At 36.8% G+C, this 22,469-nt stretch overlaps 1 protein-coding gene across 2 annotated transcripts; it reads left to right on the top strand.

The window, feature by feature from the left end:
- Window positions 1-3,172: 3,172 nt before the first annotated feature.
- On the top strand, window positions 3,173-22,467 carry CD274 (CD274 molecule). 2 transcript variants are annotated; one of them, XM_081282285.1, is made up of 9 exons: window positions 3,173-3,272; window positions 4,614-4,668; window positions 4,801-4,852; window positions 8,066-8,131; window positions 8,949-9,290; window positions 14,720-15,004; window positions 17,066-17,167; window positions 18,797-18,856; window positions 20,105-22,467. In XM_081282285.1, the coding sequence occupies exons 4-9, from the start codon at window positions 8,080-8,082 to the stop codon at window positions 20,125-20,127; spliced, it is 864 nt and encodes a 287-aa protein (XP_081138411.1). In that variant the 5' UTR covers window positions 3,173-3,272; window positions 4,614-4,668; window positions 4,801-4,852; window positions 8,066-8,079; the 3' UTR covers window positions 20,128-22,467. The 2 variants fall into 2 exon arrangements, with proteins under 2 accessions (XP_081138411.1, XP_081138410.1); XM_081282284.1 differs by lacking the exon at window positions 4,801-4,852 and having other exon boundaries at window positions 4,614-4,723.
- The last annotated feature ends 2 nt before the right edge of the window (window positions 22,468-22,469 follow it).

The following is a 22,469-nucleotide window of genomic DNA, read 5'->3' as shown; positions in this document are numbered from 1 at the left end:
GGTCTATGGCAGAGCTCTAGAATCGATATCTTAAGCACTTACCCCAAGTCAACCATGATGCAAGTGACCCTAGAACAGTACCAGGGCATGGTACCACACACATGTAATCCCAGTAACTCAGGAGACTGAGGAAGGAGGATCATAAGCTCAAGGCCAGCCTGGGCAATTCAGAAAGACCCAGAGTCAAAATAAAAATAAAAAGGGCTGGAGATGTAGCTCAGTGGTAAAGTGCTCCTGGGCCAAATTCCCAGTACCAAAAAGAAGGAGGAGGAAGAGGAGGAGGAGGAGGAGGAGGAGGAGGAGGAGGAGGAGGAGGAGGAGAAGGAGAAAAGGAAGGGAAAAAGGGAGAGGAAGAGGAGGAAAAGGAGGAGGAGGGGGAGGAAGGGAAGCACATTGGCAATGATGAGTTTTTACCTCTAAAAATGAATGAGGGGAGTGAATGGGAATGGGAAATGGTGACATTAGAGGTGACCAAGGTGTCTAGCTTTTCAACCCTGGCTAGTCACTGCTCTTCTGTCTCAGCACTTCTCCATCTACTTTGCCCAAATCATAAAACTCACACAGTTTTTCAATATAACACTTCCTAACACCCCAGTTCTTTGGATTTATGTATATTTTTAGAGCTGATAAATGAAATTTCTCTTTTTCTAGGCACATTCTGTTTTTCTATTTCTGAAGGATACCAAAAACCTCATTAAGAAGTTTGATCAATTGCATGGGAGTATGAGCAGCTGAAGAGAAGAAAGAGATGAAACAGATGAAAAAAGAACACAAATCCTCAGATTACTAATATGCAAATCCCTAAACACAAGCTGAGTAAATACCTTCAATTCCCACTAACAGCTTCAGAGAAAGGCAAATTTTATTCACTTCCTGCTTTCCCTGGTAATCATTTGTGTAGACCTTTCATAAAATAATCAAAAACCAAAACATCCCTCTTTCCAGGTTTAAAAAGGATTCATAGATTATAAATACTATCCAAGAGAATATGACCTAATCCTGATGACTTGGTAAACTATTTGACCAAGATAACTTAGCTGGCTTGTGGTAGGTGACTCTAGAGCCAGTTTTTAAAGATCTTAATAGTGATGACTGAGCTAGCAGATCATGAAGTCTATTTCCTGGATCTTGAACATTATTTTTAGAAAAATTAAACATTAAAAAGGAAATGTCAGAGGTATTAATTACATACACAGCCACTGTTGCATGAAACATGTTTATATATGTGTGTACACTCAACACACCTGTACACAAATATGTGCAAATTGGATTACCACATAAAGTCTATATTTTATCACAGGTTAGACCTTAAGTTGGGAAACCTGTTCTATTCCATTATATGGCCTCAAAAACTATTTGAAAGAAGGAGCACTGGAACTGGGTCTTCAGAGTCTGTTACAATTTTACTGAGACCACAGAGAATCCCACATTTCCTACCAGATCTCTAAGGAAGTATCATCCTCAGTATTTACAAATTAAAAATTAAAATCTGCCAGGCATGGTGGCACAGGCCTATAATCCCAGTGACTCCAGAGCCTGAGGCAGTAGGATCTCAAGTTCAAAGCCAGCCTCAACAACTTAGTGAGGCTACCTCAAAATTTTTAAAAATTTTAAAAAGGGGAGCGCTGGGATGTGGCTCAGTGGCAAAGTGCTCATAAGTTCAATCTCTAGTACTAAAAAAATAAAAATCTGTAATGCCTTGTGTAAAAAATTGTACTGGGGAAGCAAATGCCACAATCAAGCCAAAGGCAATCTAAATATTCATTCATCATGCAGTATTTTGAATTGTAGTTGAAATGAATAAGCCGGAAAGGCAAATGAAAATGAATTCAATTGATGGACAGGAGGAAGGAAGGAAAGACTTAGAAGTCCAACAATGGGCATATTTAAGTAAATTAAGACACCATGCTCTATTGTAGTCACATGATTTCAGTTGGGGAATACCCTCTGATTCAGAGTTTCCAGAAGGGTGTTATTCATCATCTAGAATATGCTTCCCCAACTTAGATCCCAAAGATGGTAGTATAGCAAGGATCCAGAGCATTCTTAAAAGGTATATAGCTCAGCTTGTGATGGGAAGTTCTTTTAATGACAAAGAAATTGAAGTTTCACTATGTCGAGGAACTTTGAGGAAGTCACAAAAATCCACAATTTAAAAATATATTTCCTATTATACACACATAACTACTTTCTAGAATAAAAACCAAAGCCTTATGAGTCTGTTGTTTACCGTGTGTATGTTGTACCAAGGTATATCAAGTAATATCAAAATGTTCAGTCACCTTCCAAAGGTTCTTATTAGAACGGGGCAGAACCTGACAGTAGAATTTACTAAGATGTTCTGGAGTAAGAAGGAAAGAACCTAAAATCAAAGACTAAAATCTTTGTGATTTCAGGTGTTTGTTTATTTTAAATTTTTGTTTAAGATATAATAGATGTAAGTTTATTTTAGTTTGGGGCACTGTTTGTTAAGAGTAGTTAAGTTAGATTCTTTTTTTTTTTTTTTACACATTTTTGGCACATATAGTTGTATGCCGGATTTTTGTTACATATTTATACATGCACGCAATATAATTATACAATTTGGCCAATATCATTCCCCAGTATTTCCCCTTTCCCTCTTCTTCCTCCCCCATTTTTTTTTCCACTATAGTATGATGACTTTAATTTTTTAGGATAAATACTGAGTAGTGGTACTGCTGGGTCATAGGGTGGTTCCATGCCTAGTCTTTTGGAACTGCCATGCTGATTTCCACAGTAGTTGTACTAATTTACAATCCCACCAAAGTGTAAAAGTGTTCCTTTGTCTCCACAAACTCTCTAGCATTTATTACTGTGTTTTTGATGGCTGCCATCCTGACTGGTGTGAGGTGAAATCTCAGCTGCAGTTTTGATTTGCTCTAATTGCTAATGATGCTGAACATTTTTTTCATGTGTTTGGGGGGCTTTGTAAAAAAAAATTTTCTTTTGAGAATATATTTCCATTCACTTGTTGAGCGTTGTTCTTCATGAAAACCTTACTTACTTACGGGAAAAAGCGGGGCTGGAAAGTTTCACTTTTCGTTTCGTTTTCATAAATATTTATCCCAAGAACCCAGCTGACAGGGAAAAGCCCACACACTTGGTGGAATTGCCCTGGGGCGGAGCTTTGTGCCAGGAGGCGGGGACGCCCTCGCTCACGAGTCTTTAGAGCGCACAGGCTACATCCCCTGGTCGCTTAATCCTGGGTACCGGCTCCCGGCGCAGCCAGCCACGGGTCTCCCCACCCGCAGGTAGGGAGCGTCCTTCTCCCGCCCCGCACCCACTCCAGGTGTCTCTGGTCGCTACAGGAGGCATTTAAAAGACAGGGTCTTTGGGATGGAGAGAGGAGAGGGAAATGGGAAGTGTGATACTTTGTGGTGCAGCAGAACTCATTTGTATGGTAGAGTTAAGACCTAAAAACAGGCAATATATCTGGCCTTTTGACAGTTGCTATTGTTTTGCACTAATGTCAATCTTTTATGTGAGTGCATGTGCATGGATACTGTCCTGAGAGGTAGCTGGGTCTGGAGAGAAATTACTAGATTGGAAACCGGGACATTTGGCTTCTAGTCCAACATTAAGTTATCACTTGTAATATGACTCAGGGTAAGTCATCCCACCTTCAGCATCTCCTAAGGTCCCTTCCAGTCTTGAGATCCAGGATGCAAAGGCCTAAGTTTCTTGCTGTATCTGCTTGAAAGATCAAAGGAAATCCTGGAGGAAGAGTGGAAAAGCCTAAGAATAAAAATGCTAAGACATTTCTTAGACACATTGACTTTGACCTATGTCTAAATTCAGTTTGGGGTTGCTTTAAAACACAAGGAGTAAAAGTACCATTGTTCTAACTAGTTGTTGTTATTGTATATTTAACTGTGAATGCTTTTCTATGAATTAAGTAGCCTTCTAAAATATTTTTTAATTGTTGTATTTCATGGTGCTACAGAACCAATATTACCCTCCCATTGCTGAACATAATGGTTATTCATAGGGTTCACTACGATAGCCATTCACCAAACCATTGCACATAAGTCTCTAGGAAATTGCCAATTTTTGCCTTCAGATAAACTGTTAGAAATGTAAATAGTCAGTGTCTTGTATATTTGAAAGACCTTTTCATGAATATTTAAAATTGCCTTCCAGAAAAGATGTACCAGTTGACAATGACAGTGGTCAACAATATATAAGGAGAACTATGATACTCGAAGAAAAAACGAAAAGTAGATTTTTTTTTCCGTGGAAAGTGAGGTAGAAGCTACATGATAGCAGTCAGAGTATGGTCTTCCACAAAGCCTGAGAAATAGCTTGGGGGTTTGAAGTCGCATGTACAAGAGTGATTCAGTGTGACTGGGGCAGGGGGATGAGGTTTAGTACAGTTTAATAGAGCTTAAAAATTTACTAAAGATTTGATAGATCAACTCTCTTAGTCCTTGCTTTTACTTTTGAGAAAGAAAACTTGCATTGTTGCATCTTCCTCATAGCCGTCCTACCCTGGGAAGATAGAGACATGGTATCACTTCCTTGGTGTTGTACTGGACTTCTCCCAGGGGCAAACCCACTTCCCCATCCTGAATGAGCCCTTGTTTCTTCCCCAGGTCACATTTCATTGCTCTGTGAAAGTGTCCACTCTTGTCTGGGAATTCACACAAGGTCAGTTTCTGACCTGAAGAAGACATCAGTGTTCTCTTGGATCAACTACTCTCATGTGAGTTTTAGAGATCAAAGAACATGTTTATTTACATGGTCTCTTTCCTCCCCCTTTTCTTCTCCCTCTCATGATAGTTGCACTCCAAGGGAACAAAGCCTTAAAGGAGAAGGGATGATGAAGAATTAGGTAAATATCAAATCTAATCCATCACCTTCAGTAAACTTTAATTGCATCTAAAATTTCAACCAGATTCATTAAAGGATTAAAACTCCACCAGAGTATGCCATAAACATTTTCAAAATTAGTTGTAACCCACAAGTGAATTTAGTGTCTCTCTGTTTTATTCAACAGTGCCTTGCTTGTAATTAGGGGTATCCCAAATCCTCTACTGCCTGATAAACATATTTGTGTTTATAATATCACATTAATATTTTATAATTGTGCTATAATCAATACTGGCTCAATGAAAAGACACTCAGATGCTGCAGCCTCATTTTTGCAACCTTTGTGTCCTCAAAGGATTAGTTATATTCCTGCTTCTTATCTGCAGTGTAGCTGGAGAGGAAAGAAATAAGAATTGTGCACCTTGAACTAGCAAGAGGATGATTCATTTTATTTTTAATATTTTCATATATGCATTTTTAACATGAAAGAAACATGTTAGCATAACTATACAAAGAAGTTATCAGATAATTCCCAAAGAACTAAACCATAAACAAACCCACAAAAAATTCAAGTTGTACTTTTCAGTAATGAAATTAGGAAAAAAATTTTAAATAATGCCAGAGGTGGATGAATATACTATATAATGGTACCAATTTTCAGAATAAGTCAAGAACCAAGAAAATATTTTTTTCTCCTTGATCAGCAATTCTTTTGGGGGAAATCTATCTTTAGGGGCTAACCTGGGGCCTGGCACATAATAAACACTCAATAAATAGTTTCTGAATACACAACACTTGTGATTTTTTTAAATTGGCAATAATTTGATACCTAACAATAAATGAATAGAATGAGACTATTAAATAATGTATATGAATATCACACACCAAATGGAAAACATTTATCATAACCTTCAATAAAAAATGAATATTAAATGTATGTTAACATTCTCTTAAAGATTCATAGGGAAAAAGACTGAAAGAAAAATATTTTCCTGAAATACAGTGGTCACAGAGTTTCTCAACCTTGGCACTTATTGTTTTCCAGGCCAGATATGTCTTTTCTGTAGGAATGCTGTCCTGTGCTTCAGAGCACGTTCCTGGCCTCACTCCTAGATACCAGCAGCAACTCTCCCCTGCCCAAAACCCGTTTTGACAACAAAAAATGTTTCCAGGTTATTACTAAATGTCCCTGCATGACAGTGATAGAATAGGGGGTTTTCTCCCTCCTTTCTCTTTTTTCTGTAATGTGGTTATATCACTTTTATAATGAAGAAAAACATTAGATTAATATCCTCATTCTACCTCAATATTTGGACTCCATTTCTGGGGTTCTTCCATTATACCACTTTAGTTTGCCAAAAACTCATCATTTTTTTTTTCTGATAAGAAAAGTAAAACCATTATTCATTTGAAAACTCAACAAAACACTGATGAAATCAATCACAATCCCATTTATCCTTTTTCTTCCTTTTAAAAACTATAAGTGGGTGAAAACTTACTTGCCTTCCCTCTAATTTCACTCATAGATATGATCATTGTCGGTATTTTGGACATTTCCTATGTCTAAAGACACACACACACACACACACACACACACACACACACTTTTTATTTGTTGAACAAAAATGGATTTCTGCTTCATATACTGTTCTGAAGTTCCCTTTCTATGCCTCCTTTTGCAAAAGCAATACATATACATGTACTGAATTCTATCCTTAATGGTATCATATCAACAGAACAAAATTTATTTAACCATTCAGACCATCTAGGGTATTTTTTTTTCTGTTTGGAGATATTATTAACAATGCAATGTCTTTACATATATTATTGTATGTATGTGTTTGTGGGATTGTATGATAGACTTTTAGGAGGGGAGTGAAAGGTCACAGGGGCAGATACATTTAAAATTTCAAAAAAGATTACCAAATAGCCCTTGGAAAAAAGATATACAGCTTCTCCTTCCCACCATTGATGGGCAAGAAAGCCTATTTGTATATGTCCTCATAAACACCAAACATTAGTAATCTTTGTAATGTTGGTCAAGCTAATAAGTGAAAATGGTATCTTATATCCTAAATATACATTTTAGTGGTGCCATCCTTTCTTATGTTTACTGGTATTTTTTAGTCTCTGAGCTGTATGTTAGAAATTATTACTTGTTTTACTCTTGGGTTACTGTAGTTTTCTTATTGATTTTTAGGAGCTATTTATATATTGGGAACATTAATCTTCTGCCTTATATATCTGTAGCATTAATTAATCGTGTGTATTTATATAGAGGTTGGAGAGATACTGACTTTCTTATCAAAGCGTATAAATATAACACAAAAGACAAAAATGTGTTAATAAATAAATAGCATGGCTGAAATACCACAAATTTCTCTTCCTCTCCTACTTGAATATAAACTCCAAGAGAAGAATGACTTTTCTTTTATATTCATTGCCATATCTCCAGTTCCTAAAATAGTGCCAATCACAGAAGAAGTGCTCGATCAATGGTTTGCTGAATAAAAAAAAAAAATCAGTAAAACTTTAAGCAAGATGATAAAATGAAGAAAAGAATGAATATAGATAACTCTGGGAGAGTGACCATGAGACATTCATATCTTAACATAAATTGACCAACTCTCTCATCTTCCCATCTCTTGTTACTAACAAATTCTGTTTATTGAAAGAGTAGGATTTGTGGTTTGGAATAAGTGAGAGGCATAAAAGATTTTGAGGGATGCATCTGGCCTACTTGTTATAGTAGAGTGGAAGTCTTGAAGAGCCAAAGGTTAAAATGAAAATATTTAGTCATAGAAGGAAAAAAAATATTGGAAGGTGAGAAGTAGAAGTCAAATTTTCCTTACTTTGAAATTTTTGCATAGGGCACATTTGAGTTTCTAGATAAGTTACCATGCAGAAAACATGAAATAACTGAAAGGATTTGGGCAAAGTATTTTCTTCTTGGCTTTTGTTGAGTGTACATTACAATTTACAGTTTTTTTCAGGCCTGTAACCAAATTTAAAGATGCTCATCACAGTAACTCTATTCACTTGGCTTTATGCAGTTCTGTGCTATTAAATAAAGGTATTTAACTTCCAAATTCCCCTGCTATGGTTCCACACTTAGACATCAGTCATCACCTGGTTATCAGGACTATTTCACTTAGAACTGCCAAGTGCCCTCCTGTTGTGCTATGTGTTCAACTGTTGAATAAAGCAGTCTTCTTTTTGTGTTTTCCATAACTAGGTCATTGCAAAAAGATGAGGATGTTTAATGTCTTTATATTCACATCCTTCTGTCATTTGCTGAACGGTAAGACACCAAATCCTTTCATTAGGTTCTGTATTTTAACTATTTTAACCATGAGTTAAAAACTTAAATAATAATTTTAAGTGGACATAATTTGTATAGAGAGAACAGTCTACTTATTTCATTTAAAAAAAAATCACCTGTGTCATTGTATAAAGACAGACAAACTGAAAGAAACAAAATTCAGTGATTTCCCATGAATAACTTATTGAAAATTTCTAGAGAAATGGCCTATACGTACATTATTTGCTTGTATTAAACAAAGCCAGGATCACTGTTGATATTGCTTATGACCTGCTTTTCCTGATGAAAATATTCTAAGGAAGAATTTTAGTGTGTATCGAAGTTTTAAGGGTAACACAGCACTGGTAACATACTGGGGCCCTCTCTAAATTTCCATACCCACTTACCTCTGACCAGAGAATGGATCAAAAATGTAGGGGAGTAAGAAGAGAAGATTATGAAATCTACCACTCAGACTGTGTTGAAAGCAAAGGACATTCTGGGGATGACCATGTGAAAATAGGTCTCTGTGGTTATAAGTTCTCCATCACCATATAATATTTTTACAGGAATGTATGTTTACAAATTGCGGGGCAACTTGTTTAGCTAGTTTTATAATTCTAATGCAGGGATCAGAAATAGTGTCCCAAAACATGTTTCAAGCCCACTGGATAAAACATGTATTTTAAGGAACTAAAATCCTTAAATATAATTATCCTATAACTCACCAGATAAGGTGATTGCAAGCCCTCTACCCATTTTGTAAATGTTTTAAGGAATTTTCTATGTTCTGAAGATTTGCCATCTTTCTTTTCAGCCTTTAGTATCACTGTTCCCAAGGACCTGTATGTAGTTGAATATGGCAGCAATGTGACAATCGAATGCAAATTCCCAGTAGAAAAACAACTAGACTTGGGTTCATTAGTTGTCTACTGGGGAAAGGAGGATGAGGAAATTATTCAGTTTGTGCATGGGAAAGAAGACCTGAAGGTTCAGCACAGTAGCTACAGGCAGAGGGCCTGGCTGTTGAAAGACCAGCTCTACCAGGGAAATGCTGTCCTTCAGATCACCAATGTGAAATTGCAGGATGCTGGGGTTTACTGCTGCATGATCAGCTATGGTGGTGCAGACTACAAGTGGATTACCTTGAAAGTCAATGGTAAGAATTATTGTAGATAAAGAAAGCTAAACCTTAATGAAAAACATATCCCAAATGTTGAGAGCTTATCATTCTTAGAAGTTCAGACTTAATTTCCAACAGAATACCAGCAACCTGTTCACTAATTCATTCATATACTCATCTAGTGAGTACTTCTTTGAGCACCTTTTATTTGGCAGTCTCTGGTGATCCAGAGTCAAGTAACACAGAGCCATGTTATACAGTATGTTCAGTTTTCCACATAATAAATTCCCAGTTTTTACTTTTTTATTATTATAAAAGCAATACATGTACCTGCAAATAATTTGGATGCTATGGAAAGGAATAAAATGAATTGCAAAAGCTTCTTTCCTCCCTTTACCACTATCTTTCACAGCATGCAAATATAGTTAATACTATTTGTATATCCCTTTGGAAGTTTTTTTTTTCATTATTTTAATTCAATTGCTATTTTTTAATTTTATTAGGTCTGCTGTATTTTCCTTCCTTGGAATGTCTGTATGTCTCAAACCCCAATAAATATATTTAAAACAAATCCCATAATTAGGTTCACATTCAATAACAGTTTAAGCCAATCTATGAAGGCAAAAAATAATCATATCAAGTATAAAGAAAGCCATTTGTCCCCAGAGATGTCAACAAACTCTGATCACCAAGCATGTATTTATCTTAAGAGTGTATGTACCAGTGTTATCTTGGAGTGTTGAAGAGGAACTGTAAGTGTTAATTCCTGAGTACTGACCTATAACTATGTCATCAGGTCACTAGAGTTCAAAGTATTGGGTTGGTACTAGCTAAGGGAAGGAAAGCACCTTAGCTGACCACCTCTGCTTTCACTGTTGAGTTTCATAGAATTGAGAGGTAAAAGGATCCCAGCAATGAGCAGCTAATCCAAACTCCCACAAAGAACAACAACAACAAAAAAAACCCAAAGTATCTTCTGTTTCTGGTTTGTTTGTTTATTTGTTTGTTTTTGTATCAGGGATTGAGCCCTTAACCACTGAGCCTCATCCCCAGCCCTTATTTTTTATTTTAAAACAGGGTCTTGCTAAATTGCTTAGGGTCTTTCTAAGTTGCTGAGGCTGGACTTTGAACTTGCAATCCTATTGCCTTGGCCTCCCCAGCCACTGGGATTATAGGCATGTACCACCTCGCCTGGCAGATCTTTTGTTCTTATACTCCCCATATTTACCAGAATTCATTCATCTCCCCTTGGTCTTCCCATTCCTAAGATAACTATCATCAATCTGAAGGTCCATGATATAAACAGGAAAATTTAGATTTATTATGAAAGATCACTGATAATTATAAACTCAAAAATAAAATTATATAGTGATTAGGAGAAATGCATCCATTTTATGGCACATTACTGGGTGTCTGATGCTGGCTTAATTAATGCTACTGATGTTAAGAAAATGTCACTTGCCTCATGAAGTAGACTTGATTTTCATTATGTTTTACCATTTGCTTCTCCCTCAAGACAGTCATGGAAAAAAAAAAAAACTTGGGATGTGGTTGTTTAAATTGTCAACTTTTCTTGGGTTCATCAGCAATATTAGGTATCTATTGTGTTCAAAGTCAATTAAATAAATTAGCAAGCTTTAAGCCATAAGCTTGCTAGATCTAGGATGGGGTGAAAGAACATCAACCTGGCAGTCAGGAAGAAGGAAGCATAGAGTTTAAGTTTCTGTTTCCAAAGGTCTCTGATCAGCCTGTCAGGAGGAAGCAGGCAGATGGCTGACTTTGTAAATGAGAAAGAGTTTATACCAGGTTATCTGGGGCTCTATAGTATCTCTTCAACATAATAAAAGATCTTCTAGCACTGAAGGTTTTTCCTAGGAGGGATCCTTGATGGAACAAAGCAAATGACCAACCAGATTTGACACCTGGTTTGTTGAGCCATTCCATTTGTTTTATAAATTAGCCTCTCATCCCAAACCATCTTGTTATTTGCATACAGGAAGATGAGTTGAGCTAAAGCAAGTCTCAACATTGTGTTGAGAACAAGCCAGCCACCAAGCTTCATTGCACTGAGGCACTGCCACCTGTGGACATTTGGTGGCTAGCTTGCACAATTTTACAACCTAAGGAAATAGAACTACTGAGTCACCTCTTAATGCAAATGATTTCACAGTAATGCTCTTGGACTTCTCTTCCCATCACTGCAAATATGTGGTAACACAGCTCCCCACAGGGAGTTTACTCACCACGGGGCTTTATAAGTGAAGCATTTCAAAAGTGAAATTTGGAAAGGTTTGGTTTTGGATTAACTCAATTCTTATCACTTTGGGTGTTATTGCACCTTTTGTGAACAGGTTATGATATGTGGAAATTTATTTCCAATGGTGTTCATCAGGAACTGCCACAAGAGTACACTTCAGTATTAAAAGAGGAAGAGAAGCAGCTCTACCAGTACTACTGCTAACACTTGGGTAGCACTTCTATGGGTTAAGCTCTGTATTAAGCTTTTTTGCCTAAATCATTTCATTTAATCTTCAACATGACTCTTGTCTAAGCTGAATATTTTTCACATTTTACTAGCTCTGAAATTTGAATGTGTATTTTTGATAGGTATCTTAGATTCAATGATATGTGGCATTATTCTTCCCATTTTAAGAATGGGGAAACTGAGGGCTGAGAAATCAAGCAATTTATCCAAGGCCATCAGACTAGTAAATGGTAAAGCTGAGTTCTAAATCCAAGCAGACTGGCTCTAAAATCTGTCATTAATAATCATGTTTTTCTGCCTACCTTTATACCTCTGGCATGTGTATCAGGTTGTATGACTTCAAAACTACTTTGAACTTTTCTTAATCTTGATCAACCAACATTAGCATAGTGCTCTAGATCTAGTAAACCAGAAGTCAGCAAAAATTGTAAAACATTTTAAACTAATGTGTGTATAATTATAAAGAATATACTTTGTACTAATATATAGATCGTATTATAAGGAATTGACATTTTAAAAGGCAAAGAGGATGACTTTCACCAACTTCATATTGTACATGATATGCTCTAGTAATATACAAAAATAGACATTTCAAAAGGTAAAGTAAAATTACCAAGCAATACTTTTAATATCTTGCTAATTGAGATGCTTCACTCATTAGTTTATATGGCAAGGCATAATGCACCTTAGGGTAAAATTCATCATTAGCAAAGGTAGACAGTCTTGATAATCTTGAGGATTTTAGTCCACACTTTGTCAAGTCCAATTAGGTCTTTATTGTTTTAACCTCATAAAGTAGTTGATTAAAAAAAAATCCCTTCTGACATTTCCTTTTGGTTTGTATTTAAATACTAGTATTATCTTCAATTCTTGGTTTCTTTGTGGAAAAATTTTTAATTAGTTGTTCATTTCATGAGAAGATTAGTTAAAAGTAGATATCAGAATTTGAAAATCCATAGTAAGTACAAACTGGGTCCCCATTCTCCCTTTGGTGTTGTGAAAGTCCTCTTCCTGTAAGACCCCTGTGTGGCTGACTGAGACCCAGTGTCAAAAAGCAAAGCTTGTGAAGCTTAAATTATTTTTTAATTGATATGACAGAAATGCATGTAAGTGGAAGTTCTAGCATTTTCTTCCCATACCTTCACACATGTGCCCCACTTTAGGGACTAATGCGCAACTATGTACTCAGTCCTTGTGGAGTGAACCACTCATTTGTTGGCTCTTAGGGCTGCATCATATGTGTACTTACTCCTCTGTGTGAAACAGCATCCTTTTTCACCCTTCTTCCATTTAAAATGATAATAGAAGTGTTAAAAAAAAAAAGGCAAAAGCATTTTAACCCTAGTATTTATCACTAACAGTAAGTTTGGGTTGAAATTCTAATCGCCCATAAACCAAGCTCTGTGCTATGTGAACTTGATCCTGTTTATGTTAATAGCAGTTTGTGAAGTATAATCAGTGGATTCATTTTTAAGTGGTCTTTAAATATGACAGATAAAAGATGGATGGCCCAATTATTTTTGTGTTTCAAAATCATAATTATATTGATTTTATTGGTTGTGATTTCCTTGATTTAAGAGCACCAAAACATCACATCATTATTTATTTGTTTTGTTTTATGCTAATCGCTTTGTTAAATCTCTGTGAAAGTATTATATCACAAAGCTTTTGTTATGTCTTTGGTAAAGAATTGGAGAGTTATAGATGATTAGTTGTTCATTAAAGTATTAGGTATAAAGCAATGGTTATGTCAACAGAATTAAAAATATGTTGATGTACTTGTAATGAGTAAACATGAATATAAATCTTATGCTATATATAAGCATTAAACAATCTACTAGAATAGTCAGCAGACTGAGTATCTTAATCCTAAAAAGTTCTCAAACCAATTATCTAAAAACTAATTAGACTTTCTGCCATGAATGTAATAATTAAAAGATGTACTAAAATAGCAAACATAAAAAAATTTTTTTTAAATCATATTATGGTAACCCAGATGGGATCCTAGAGCAGGAAAAGTACATTAGGGAAAAGTTGGTGGAATGGAATAAATGATGGAATGTGGTTAATAGTGATGTACTAATGTTGGCACTTCAGTCATAGCAGTTGTACCAGAGTAATGTAAGATGTGAATAATGAGGGAATCTTGGTAAGGAGTATATAGTAACTATTATTTTTACAACTTTTTTTGTAGATCTTAACCCATTCTCAAATTTAAAAATGTACTTAAACTTTAAAAAGGGTCACTAGGAACAAGTATTAATTTTCACAAGTGACATAGTATGTCTTTTCAAATCTAACTTCTGATCATTGACTCAAAGTTGAACAAGTAAATGACTATCAAAATCAGTTTATTCGATTAAGTCTAAGGTATAGTGCATGCTAGCTAGAAAGGTTCATGTTTATGAAGACAGCTTTACAATAAAACAAAGGAAATATCCAGGATTAAATTTAAGAAGAAACAGAGCTCTTTATGAAAGCTATGGCATTTTGCTGGGAAAAACATAAAAATATGAATAAATAGACATTTCATATTTGAATAGAAAGACTACTTGTTTAAAGATGACAGTTTACTTTAGTCTGTATTTTAGTTTGAGTCCAATACATATATTAACATAGTTTTTAAAATTTTTTATTTGTTCTTTTTATTTATTCATGAGAGATTGAAGGTATTTTGACATTCATACATGGAGTATAACTTCCCATTCTTGTGGTTGTATATGATGTGGAGTAAAACTGGTTCATGTATTCATATACTAACATGATTTTTATAGCAAGACAGTTGTTTCTTAAAGCTCAGACTTGGCCTGTGCTTGAATAGAAGTGTTGAGGTCAACAGGCAGGGCTTCCCTACTGCTAAGAAAGCTGACCATTAAGCCTATTTCTCTGAGAATCAGCCTGCATTGATGGTTTCTAATGTAGACAACACCAAGATACATGTCTAGAGAAAACCTTGACCTCTTTTTTTCTCATGATGCAGCACCATACCGCGAGATCAGCCAAAGAATTTCTATGGATCCGGTCACCTCGGAATATGAACTAACATGTCAGGCTGAGGGCTACCCTGAGGCTGAAGTCATCTGGACAAGCAGTGACCACCAAATCCTGAGTGCTAAAACCACCATCACCAAATCCCAGAGGGAAGAGAAGTTTTTCAATGTGACCAGCACACTGAGAATCAACACAACAGCTAATGAGATTTTCTACTGCACTTTTAAGAGATTAAGTTTCACAGAAAACAATACCGCTGAATTGGTTATCCCAGGTAATATTCTGAATGTGTTTACTAAAACATGTCTAACACTGTCCCCTAACAGCTACCATTATGCCTGCTCATCATAGTCATTCAGTGATGGTTGAATGAATGAATAGCATAGTACTTACAAAATGTATGCCATTATGCTATTCCCTCACTTCCATGCATCCAAGTCATAATGCTACTTAATACACATTCAGCAAATATTTATGGAATATTCCCTACTTGCCACGTAGTATATTAAGGATTGGGTATTTGTAGAAGAATAGGACACAGTTCATACTATCTAGGAAACAGGTAAGAAAAGAGGCAATCCAATTGTATGTTGGAAATGCTCTTGTAGTTGGGACATCAGGAGGAACCTGAGAACAATACTCAATTCAGGACTTGTTTTAGAAATCCAAAGTCTAGCATATCAGAGCTGCTCCCTTCTCTCCACAGTTTCTGGGCCAGGAAGCAAAGGGAATGTACTTTTCTATCTTACTCCAAATGCGCCTCTCTCTAGCTATTCTGTGGGTTTTCAACTCAAGACATCCTGGTTGGACCATAGAATGAAAGGCTGCATGTCCCTGGGTAAATTACTAGACTTTTGTGGGTTCCACATTCCCTGAAGGGGGTGTATGTATGTATGTGTGTGTGTGTGTGTGTGTGTGTGTGTGTGTGTATATATATATATATATATATATATATATATAGCAAGGTTTTTGTAGGGGAAAAATAAGCTATAGTATATGCAAATGATTTGAGACCCTGTGAGCCCAAATTCAAGTATTTTTATTCCCACTACTCAGCAGAAGTAGGTAGAATAGGAGACAGTGTCTGATGAGTCTTGGGCCATTTGAATAAGTGAGGAGGATAAGCATGATGATTAGTACAAACCCAAAGGTGTTCTGATGAGAAGTGCTTTTCACTGCCCCTTCCCCCTGTAGATGTTGACAGAAAAACTCCATGTACTTCAGAGAAAACTACTAGAAAATTGGATAGAAAAGTCAACCTATTTGAAACACCAATCCAGGGTGCTCTTTTAAACAAAAAGAGCGAAAAGGCTTTAAAAAATAGAGATGTTGTTTCTGGGATTGGCCTTCAATTAAGAGCTTTATTAGTGGATTCCTGCCATTTAAAAATTGTCTTATGACAACTTATTTGTGTGGCAACTTGGAGTAAGTCACCTAACGGCTATGAGTCTGTTTTCTCAACTGCAAATTGGGGATTTTTTCTTACCTGGTATGCCTAACTTGTAATGTTGTTTTGAGACTCAAATTATGTATGAACAGGCTTTATAAACTAACAGGCCTTTATAAACAAAGTCCAGCTGCTGTTATGACTTTAAAATTCGAAGTAGGAAGTTAGGAATCACGGGTCTCAGCTGATAGTGAGGTTAAGCAAGAACAGACTTATGGTGAAAGAGGAGTTAGCAGTCTCCAAGCATGCATGTGCTGTGGGACCCCTTTAGCCTCTGCATGAGACTGCAGACAGAGAAACTGGTGAGAGAAACCAATGTGTCCCAAGGTGTTCAAACTCCGGAAAAAGATAACAAGTATTGGTCCTTGATCATGACCATGGATGTGGGGAGGCAGAAACTCCTTGAACAGTGCCAGTTGGCCTTCCAGGTTCCACAGTGGGCCATCCTTGCCATGTACAGTAGACTTCCAACTTCTATATTAAAGAATGTAAGACAAAGTAACATAGTGCATTCTGCCATTTAATATTGAGCAGGCATTCCCTGTGGTACTATGTAAGCACCACACAAGAAATTTCACCTCACAAGAAATTTCTTAGCCTTTCCATTTTGTAGTCTGGTTAAAGGACTTGCTGGAGATCTCAAAGCTGTCCAGTGGGGCCAGAATTAAGTCCCAAGTCCATCTGTCCAAGTCCAGACCTTCTTCCACTTCTCATGCTACTTCTATTCTCTTGTCAGAGATATCTCATCATTCTAGCCACTCACTAGCCAGGAGCTTCAGGATTTAAGAAAATTAACCTGAAACTAAATAAAATTAAACTTCAATGGATGATTATTTCCCTGACTAGTTCCCATGAAAATTTTCTCTTTGGTCTTATTTTCTTTTTCAGAACCATCTACATTACTTCAAAGGACTCACTTTGTGAAGCTGGGAGCTGTACTGTTTTGCTTTGGTGCAGCATTGACAATCCTGTTCTGCTTAAGAAAAAATGGTATTTCTTTAACTGCAATGGTATCCCCTAGGGATGTGAAGTCTGTGAAGGTTTCATTGTTGCCACAGTGACACTTAATAGGCAGAGCCAGAGATGCTGAATGTCCTGCATGTATAGGACAATCCCCATCAGGGGAGATCTATCCCACTCAGAATGTTAGAGTACTGCCTTATGCTGCCTTCCTGTTAGCTTTCCCTCTCAGGGCCCACTTTCAACTATGCAAATGGATTTTAGCTTTGCCACTGAGTGAAACTGTGTATTACCTCTTCCTTCAATGCTGCTCGTTTTGCTACACCTATATTGAAGGGTGGCATCGAACCCTGTAGTTGCATTTTCAAAGGGTGAGAGTTGAATAATGTCTGCAAGGAAATTGGCTTGGTTTTGCACGGTGGCACCAAGATATCTGACTGTTAATAGCAATCACAGTGAAGCTGAGTGGAATTGCCAGAAGATTAGGTGTATAGTGGCAAGAGGTAGAAGAATGGGCATCTATGGAGGCTGAAGAAGACTCAGTGTCATGCAGCTTCTTTCTACTATGCAAATAACCACAAATTTATAGAAGAGAATGTACTTAAATTCCTGTTGGTTCCATTGAATTTGAGTCTTATATTAGTTACAACATTATAGTGAGCTGGTTTCTTTTTAAAATTTTTTTTTATTTGTAGTTGGACACAATACCTTTATTTATTTATTTTGATGTGGTACTGAGGATCAAACCCAGGGCCTCACACGGGCTAAGTGAGCACTCTACTACTGAGCCACAATCCCAGCCTTTGAGCTCATTTCTGAGTTTCCTAAGAAATAAATAGTTCCTTCTATAGAGCTATATATTTACCATGGAGTATATTGCAAGATTTCTGGAGGAGAGTGTTACATAATTTTAAAAATAAATTGCATGTGCTTATTTATTTACACACCCATAGGAATGATTAAAATGCAAGAAAATGAGTATATTCAAATAATTTCCTCCTAAGATGATTCAGAGTAAACACTTCCCCCCCAATACTTTGAGATTATGTACCGAGAGATCCAATGATGATGTTCACATAGAGGTGTCTGATGTCACATAGGGAAGTAGAATATGAAGGGAATTCCAATACTCATTTAGAAATTTCCCACAACCCCCTAGGAGGGTGGGTGGACCTGGGAAAGTATGTAACTGAATGAGTACAGATCAGTTATTTTCAAAGAGTAGGCCCTTAACAGAACTGAGACAGTTAGCCAGAATATATGGGTCAAGTTTCAGTAACAGAGAGGTATCGAGATGGAATGGATTTGCACGAGGAAATGATTATTACCAACTTGCATTTTGAATATTCCCTTGGAGAAAAGATTAGTTGGCATTGGGAATGGCCAGAAAACCAATAACGTGCCTCAGAATATGGTCCATTTCTTTTTAAAACCATGGAAATGAAAGTATATACTCCTAAAGAAAATCTAAGAGCAAAAGTATATATTTGAAACTGCGGAATTAATTAATCTCGTGGGTTTGGACCTTGGAATAAGGAAATTCACCTGAGTTTCTAGGGAATAAAAATGTTTCATAGGAACCTGGAGTTTAAACTTGAGTCACTGTGTAAGGTACGGTGTTGTACTACATGAAAATGAAAATTATTTCTCTTTCTTCAGTGAGAATGCTAGATGTGGAGAATGGTGGCATCCAAGATATAAACTCAAGGAAGCAAAATGGTAAGAATGTCATAAAGAATTGGGAAGTTAAAGGAAAATGAATAAAAAAACTAAAGTAATAACAAGGAGAATTCTGTCCATCACAGTCTCCCCTCCTTTTGGAAAAGGCTGGTTGTTGGAATTGCTGGTTCCTCTTTACCTCACAACTCTAAGAACTCCTTCCATTCTGAGGAGGTTTAGGACTGACCCTCCATAGGAAAGAGGAGACAAGAGGGGAAAGGAGAAGGCAGCTTCTCTTCACTAACCTTCTTTTGCCCTGCATCCCAACATCTCCTGCCACAGGGGACCATGTTGACTTATGTGAGTGGATAATTAATTCTACAGTGTTGCATACCAGGCACTGTTAACTGATGAGTGTGTGGTATATAGTGTCTCATTTAATCCCCTTACCCCACACACCAAAAGAATGAGAGAATTCTAGTATTCTATTACTAGAATTATCTCCATTTTAGGGCAGAGAACAGAGGTTCATGAAGGTAATTAAAAATACCCCCAAATACACAGCTTGTGACCAAAAACCAAGTTTGTGGGCTCACTAACCTGACCATGGACCCTTACTCTTCACCTATCTGCTTCAATTCATTTTGCTACAAATGCCTACATTTATAAAAGGGCAGAGAAACCTCATCCAGCTGATAGAACTTAAAACAATTATATCAAATCTTCTAATTCATTTTAATGTAGTTAGAAACAACATTTAACAATGAGCCCAAGTTTAAAAAGCCCAGGTAGGTTTCATCAGGTGGTTAATTTTCGCTGTAAAGCTAATTAGTCTGGGGCTGGGGATGTGGCTCAAGCGGTAGCGCGCTCGCCTGGCATGCGTGCGGCCCAGGTTCGATCCTCAGTACCACATACCAACAAAGATGTTGTGTCCGCCGAGAACTAAAAAATAAATATTAAAAATTCTCTCTCTCTCTCCCTCCTCTCTCACTCTCTCTTTAAAAAAAAAAAAAAGCTAATTAGTCTACGTGTGGGTCATCCTAGGGAACTGACCCTCCCAGTTTGCTCAAAACTTGGGGGTTTCTCGGGACATCAGACTTTCAGTTTTAAAACCAGGACATTCCCGAGCAAACCAGAAGTTAGTCATCTTTTATCATTCAAGGGTAATTGAGCATAAATATAATCTGCCTCTTTCTCTTATTGAACACTGATCAAATGATTAGAAAATATGAGTTTTGTTTCTTGTCAATTTCTTGTTTTTCCAGAACCCTGACCCCATGCAATTAATATACTGTTATCATTCTTCAGATACACAGTTTGAAGAGACGTAACCAGCATTGAAAATTACATTTTTCAAGCAGGGATTCTTGGCCTGTTGTTTGGGAGTTCATGGATGAAAGGGCCCATGGGATGCTGCTGATGATGTTGGAATTAAAAGGCCCAAATATTGAAAATGGAACCTGGGGAAAGAAGAGGAGAACAAAGAAAGATGGGAGTAGAAAGGGGAGCCTGGAAGGAAACCTGGGCACTTCAACATAAGCTGAGAGACTTGTTGGTGCATGTAAAAGGGACAAAGAACACTTCTGAATGAGGCGTCTCCAAGCAAACCATCCATCACTCATGCTAGGAAACTGGGTTGAGGATCCCTGATTTCATGGATGTTCTTGCAGAAGTGCCCTTTGCCTCTCCTTGTCTTCTCCACCTCCTCGTGTTGCAACAGTGTTGAAGAATGAGTTGTTCCTATTTATTTCCAGTCTGAGGGGTCTTGTCATATGACTGTGGTTATGAATGATTTCTTTTGAAGACATACTATAGTAGAAGTTAAAATTTTGTCACCAAACTCTATACTTAACTGCTTGTTTGTGTTCAGTGAAACTAGTATTTGTTAGATACTAGTATTCTCTGTAACTGACATTACAAATTGGAAGCATAGAAAATAAGCCATTGGTTTGTATAGGATTTGACCTTATATAACTTATTGATACTTTGTTTGACTTGACTAATCCTATTCTCAGACCTCAGGGGTCTGCTGCAAAATCTGTTCCCTTTAAATATCAGATTTATAACTGTGTGGTACTATACACACATGATCTCATATATTCCTGTCATCACAACCACTATTATATCCATTTAGCAGCTGAAGAAGCAAAGAGATTAAGTAGCTTGTACACAGCAGTAAATAACAGTCTTCAGATTTCCTCAATTTATCTGCTGTCCTTTTGGAATACAATTTACATCTCTATTTTAAGAAATGTGTTTATTTAAAAAAGTGTTTAAATATCTTTGTATGTTACATGTGCCTTGCATTGGGCCAGGCATTGAGTCTACAGAAGTGAGCAAGACAAAATATCAGTTACATAAACATGATAATAAAGCAATTTTTAGATTATAGGAAGTCAGTATTTTTTTAAAAAACTGTGGAAAATAACTCTAGAATTCCTTTTCTAGCATTATATTTATCCCTGATATGACTTTACCATACTTCTCTATGTAGTGTGTGGTATTTTTAGCACCTTCTTTTCATTTTTTATCCATTTATGCTTATTTTATGTTTGCACAAAGTGATGCCCATGGGTTCTCAGGTTACAGTGAGTCATTCCAGAGTCAATTCAGCATTGAAGGGCAGAGTTGTTTTGTTGTTGTTGTTGTTGTTGTTTGGTTTGGTTTGATTTGGTTTGGTTTTCTACTGAGGATTGAACACAGGGCCCTGCAAGCTCTCTATCTCTGATCTGATCTGCATCCTCAGCATTTTTTATTTTGAAACAGAGTTTTGCTAAGTTGCAGAGAATGGCCTCCAACTTGCAATCCTCCTGTGTTTGCTACCTGTGTGGTTGGAATTACAGGTATGTACCATTGTACCTAGCAATGGCCTTATTATTAACTCTGTATGCAAGAAACATGTCAAAAACTTTTTAAATATGTTTTCTTTTTTTTTTATACCAAGGATTGAAATCAGGAGTACTTAACCACTGAGCCACATCACCAGCCCTTTTTATATTTTACTTTGAGACAGTGTCTCACTAAGTTGCTGAGGGCCTCCCTAAATTGCTGAGGCTGGCTTTGTACTTGCAATCCTCCTGCCTCAGCCTCCCCAGCCTCTGGGATTACAGGCATGCCTCACCACACCCTTAGTATAAATTCCACCTTGATGTTGCACTTGCATAATTACATGTTATTTCTGGAAATTCCAGCAAAGTACCTTGGCTGCTGGCTACCCTGGACCCTTATCTGCACCAGAAAGGGCCCATTTTCTCTGCTAAAACCCTTCAATGTCACCATCTTTTATTCCTACATGGGCCTCATAAGATATTTTTTTCCAGAAGCGCTGAGATTCAGATGACCTTTCAAAACTTTTCCTTCACTCCTGGCAATTTATTAGCATCTTCTTTGTTTTGTCACATGTCAATACTGAAGAAACAGAGTCTCCAACAGAACCCCTTATGTTATGTGTTTCTACTTATTTATTTATACAATAATTTGTGTGACAATGTCCTTTGTTTGGTACAAAGACTGTGGATGAGCAAGACATTCATTTGTTCCATACATTCACTCCATTCCTAAGTCTCAACACCTCGTGGTGTTGGATTTATAAGCACTTTAACCCTGTTGTTTTGTGTTTCATTGTAAATTACATATGCAGAAATGTCATCTAATTCTATATTTGATTGTCATT

Source organism: Spermophilus citellus (assembly GCF_964194105.1).
Source record: "Spermophilus citellus genome assembly, chromosome: 2".
Taxonomy (NCBI): domain Eukaryota; kingdom Metazoa; phylum Chordata; class Mammalia; order Rodentia; family Sciuridae; genus Spermophilus; species Spermophilus citellus.
This window is presented reverse-complemented; position numbering and strand designations above follow the sequence as displayed.